We start from the raw sequence: 5,000 nt of genomic DNA, 5'->3' as shown, positions 1-5,000 counted from the left end.
GTTACTAAAATTGTGACGTCGAACAGTCGGAGTAGTCAGTTATAGAGGGTCCGACGATGGATTACAACATGAACAAGAATTATACGAGGTGAAGTAGAGGTAGAAGAGAAATACCAAGAAAAAAGAGATAGGTTATAAATAGTTGACAATAAAGAACAAAAAGAATAGATATAGTAGGAGAAACATGAACATGTGAAAAAGTATTAAAGAGAGAAAGAAACTTTTTTTATGAAGACGAACATCAAAGATTTAGGAAAGAAACAGGAGACAATAGTGAAGAGAAAATGAAAGATGAGAGAGAGAGAACAGAGAAAGGAAAAAAAGAAGAGAAAATAAAGAAAAAGTGTATTATGTACAAAGTTGTCATTGATTTAGGGTTCAAAAAACACAGACATAATTGTAGACACGTATTATTATATATTTCCATACACTCTCATATACAAGCAAGAGAAACATTAATATATAAGCACATATACAGAGAAACTTATAAAGGCGAAATCACACACTCACACATACCCACACACACTCACAGTCACTCGTACTCATTTTCTCACACAGTCGTTTTCATAATTTTACAATTAACAGAGTCGTTCACATCCTTGTAAAATTCGGTGGTCAAATTCTCTCTTGCCACATCTATCCATCAAAATCAACAGCAGCACTAGTAGTAGTTGTAATATTTCTTTTTGCTACTACAGCTGTTGCTTTTTTTGTAGAGGTGGGAGGATGAGGATGTGGTGGTGGATGGGGAGGGGAAGAGGGAAAATAAGAAACAACGTACAAAAAAAAAAAAAAAATTTATGAAGGCGGAAATTTCGTGATGTCGGAGTAAATGACGAAGAAATAAAAATGGGTAAAATAGATTGCTAAGAGTTGGAAAGTGTAGAAACAATTAAATATGAATAATGTAATTCTAAATATGCAATTAGAACGGAGAGCCATCAATGGTAATCAGCGTTGATGAGAAGTAAACAATAAATTATTTATAAAAAGATATAGAAAATCAAGTCGATACACTCGTATACATTCACATATACTGAAAGAAAGACACAGGCTAATATATGCACATATATACACGAAAACATTCACATTAATTATCAGAAACTCATACTTAAACCAACACAATAATATTGACGCACACATAAACACACACACGCACACACACACATATATATACACACACACACACACACACACACACACACACACACACACACACTCAAACTCAAATTCCCAGGCATTCACAAAGAAACTCATATTCCTGTGGAAGGCGGCTGGGAATATATTGTCTCGTCAAGGAGATTGAGAGACAAAAGGAATTATGGAAAGACATGAAATGTTTAGAATTATATTGTCAATAAAAGAGAATAAAAAAATCTAATCCAACTTACAGAAGCAGTAAACTGTGGAGATTTTGAAAAGATCCAACTTCCATTCCTTTTATATCATTATATTCCAAATGTCTGTAAGAAAAACAAATGAGCTGTGAAAAACTTGTGTAGAACAGATTCGTAATAAAACATTAAATATGCATTATTAGAAAAGCAGACACTGATGATGATGGTGGAGATGATGATGAGGAAGATGGAGGGTGATTACGATGATGAAGCCTATGGTGGTAGTTGTGGTGGTAGTGGTGGTTGTAGTAGTGATGGATGTGGTGATAAGTCGGAGGACTAGGAGGATATTGGTAGTGTTGATGATGATGATGATGATGATGATGATGATGATGATGATGATGATGATGATGATAGCAGTGGTCTTGATGAAGAAGACGGTGATAATGTTCGAAGCCAGTAGTGATGAATATGATGATGAGGCAAGTGAGAAGAGAATATGGTGGTAGTGCTGGTGAGGAAAGTGCTTTTTTCTGCCGATGACGGTGTGATGTTGTTAATGTTTGTTATTCTAATAATGGTGGGGATTAGCATATTTACTGTGATAGCGAATATGGTATTAATGATGATGGTGGTGTTGATGTTTGCTGTTGACGATGATGCTGATGGCGTTGAAGATTGTGCTTCTGAAGGAAAAGAAGAAGCAGGAGGAGGAGGAGGAGTAAAAGAAGAAAAAAGCAGAAGTTGGAGGTTGAGGAGAAGGTGACGAAAGGAAGGAGAATAAAGGAGTAAAATATGATTTTGATGATGAAGAAGAAAAATAAGAAAAATAAAATATTACAGAAAGATGAGAAGGAAAATAAATGCTGGAAGAAAAAGGAGACGCAGAAGAGGAGAAAGAGGAGATAGAGGAGGAGGAGGAGATAGAGGAGGAGGAGGAGAAGGTAAAACTGGAAAGAAGATAAAGACGAAGTCGAAGAAGAAAAAGAACAAGATGGTGATGACGATGAAAATGATGATGATGATGATGATACTTATGATGAAGATGTGAAAGTCGCAAAAGAGGGAAGATGAATAGAAGGAACCGGATGAGGAGAAGAAGCAAGAGGATGTGGCAAAGGAAGAAATGGAGGATTGGAGGAGGGCAAGTATAAGAAAAAGAAGAAAAAAGTAGAAAAGATGAAGCAGAAGTGGAAGTAGAAGAAACAGAAGAGTAGAACAACAACAACAACAACAATAACAACAATAACAGAAACAAAACTAACAATAACAATGAATGTACAATATATATGAACAATATGTATGAACAATGTATGAACAATGAATGAACAATGAATGAACAATGTATGAACAATGTATGAACAACATGGTTCTAAATATACATCTTGAAGCAATATTTGAGGATTTTATTTTATCTAGAGGTAAACACCTTACATCATATACACACAGACTAAACACATGCATATTAGCACACTTACCCGTACAAAGAGATATATAAATGCATACGCTAAATGTTTCATCCCAAGGATCACGCTCTCGTACGTCTCAAATCACAGAAATGTCCCCACGCTAACAGGCACAGATTCACAAACGATATAATGCATATTAGGAAAGACGGAAGTAAGGGCTTAAAAAGAAGTTTTGGGAGTATATTAGAGATTTAGAAAGACATCGTTGATCAAATACTATAAAAGATGACTGAGTCCAACTTACAGATATGTTAATGCGGACAGATTTTTGAAGGATTCTGCTTTGATTTCAGTAATATAATTATGACTCAAAAACCTGAAACATGAAATTAAGGGAAGAACATTTATGGAGGAGATTTGTGACAGAAAATAAAATATCATGTCTAAACAAATAGATGATGGCAGAAAGGAAAGGAGATACGAACATGAAGATGAAGTATAAGAAAAAAGAAGAATGAGGGCGGGAAGAAAAAAGAAGACAAAAATGATACTGAAAACCTAGAATTAAAAGAAATGAAAGTAATTGAAATAAGTGAAAGTAAGAAATTAAAAGATGAAAAAGAAAGAATAGAAAACGGGCAGAAAAAGAAGAAAAAGTAGTAGTATAAGTGCTGTAGTAGTGCTAGTAGTAGGAGTAGTGGTCGTAGTAGTAGTAGAAGTAGTAGTAGTAACGGAAGGCTTGCTGGAGTGTGTAACTGGAACAAGAAAGTTTGCGCAGAACACAAATTGTTATACATGCCACCGCGTATTCAGAGTCACACAGAGACACATATTTACAGACACATAGAGACATTCAGCCATTTCTATCGGAAGAAAGTGAAAATCTAGGGAGGCATAAGGACGTGGTGCTAAAAATGATGGGAAAATTTAAAGGACTAAGTTATATACTGTCAATGAAATATTATCATCAACACTTAGATAACTTACAGTTTTTTTAAGCTGTGTAGGTCATGGAAGGCTCTTACTTCAATGTTTGTAATGTTATTACTTTGCAAATATCTGTGAAATAAATTTAGAAAAATTAGAAGAGTTGCATAACATAAAATATTATGGCGAGACAAATACTTGGTGGAAGATAAATAAAGTAGATGATAGTGATGATAATAGGATGGAAGATGAGGTGAAGGGGGAAGAGGAGGATGGAAGTGGTGATGGTTGTAGTGATGAAAATGGTGATGAGGCAAAGTACAGGTGGATGATGGTTGGATTGACGAAGATAATGTTGCCGTTGTTGATGATGGTGATGGTGATGTTTGTGATGATGATATTGATGAGAATACTTTCGTTTATGCTGACGGTGATTTTGATGATGATCGTGGCGCTGGAGATATTTTTGGTGAAGATGATGACGGATAGACCGATTACTATTATTCTGACGATGGAAATATTTGTAGGTAATAATCCTTTATTTTGACTATGACGATGAAGCTAATGATGCCGGAAATGTAAAAATAAATGAACAGAAATACTTAGAAGAACAAGAAGAAAAGACTGAATGGAAGAGGGATAAAATGAAAGATATGCTGTTTATGTATGGTGATGTCAACAGAGAGAGAGAAGTCTGAAAAACGTCGAAGGCACACTTGTATGTGTGGTAAAGGAAGGAGTGCTGCATTGCATCAGGCAGGGTTGGGCGGAACACGAAATGTTATACATGTCAACATATTCACAGTCACACACTCACAGACTCACATATTGAGAGATGATGGCGATGGTAGTAATGAGGAGGTGTGTGGAGGTCGTGGTGGTGGTGGTTGTCGTGACAAATATGGCAACGAGGCGAAGGACAGGAAGATGATGGTAGTGCTGATGAAGATAATGCTCCACTTAATGATGATGAAAATGATGTTTGTGATAATGATATTTGATAAGAATTCTTTGGTTGATGCTAGTGAGGATTTTGACGATAAATTCGATTCAGTTGATGTTTCTAGTGAAAATGATAACGAATAGATAGATGACTATAATTTTGACGGTGATGAAGATGATGGAAAGGATTGTGAGGTTGATAATATTGATGCTGGCGATCATCAATATAATGAGATTGTTCATGAAGAATTGAAAATAAGAAATAGCGGTAGAAACGTTATGTGAAATGTGTGACAACGTAAGGAACAAAGAGCAAATGAGGTCGGAGAAAAGTTTGAAGCGAAGAGGACAATTAAAAGGGATGTAGGAGAGAGAAGGGACGAGG

At 35.6% G+C, this 5,000-nt stretch overlaps 1 protein-coding gene across 1 annotated transcript in view; it reads right to left on the bottom strand.

Moving 5' to 3' along the window:
- Nucleotides 1-5,000, bottom strand: part of LOC106878986 (uncharacterized) — a 114,751-nt gene that overhangs the window by 25,086 nt on the left and 84,665 nt on the right. The window contains exons 24-26 of the mRNA XM_089346680.1: nucleotides 3,734-3,805; nucleotides 3,051-3,122; nucleotides 1,392-1,463 (exon numbers count right to left, since the gene is read on the bottom strand). Of these exons, the coding sequence (XP_089202806.1) occupies nucleotides 1,392-1,463; nucleotides 3,051-3,122; nucleotides 3,734-3,805 (216 nt within the window). The remainder of the gene's footprint in view (nucleotides 1-1,391; nucleotides 1,464-3,050; nucleotides 3,123-3,733; nucleotides 3,806-5,000) is intronic.

Source organism: Octopus bimaculoides, unplaced genomic scaffold (genome assembly GCF_046866305.1).
Source record: "Octopus bimaculoides isolate indiv1 unplaced genomic scaffold, ASM4686630v1 contig90, whole genome shotgun sequence".
Lineage (NCBI taxonomy): Eukaryota > Metazoa > Mollusca > Cephalopoda > Octopoda > Octopodidae > Octopus > Octopus bimaculoides.
This window is presented reverse-complemented; position numbering and strand designations above follow the sequence as displayed.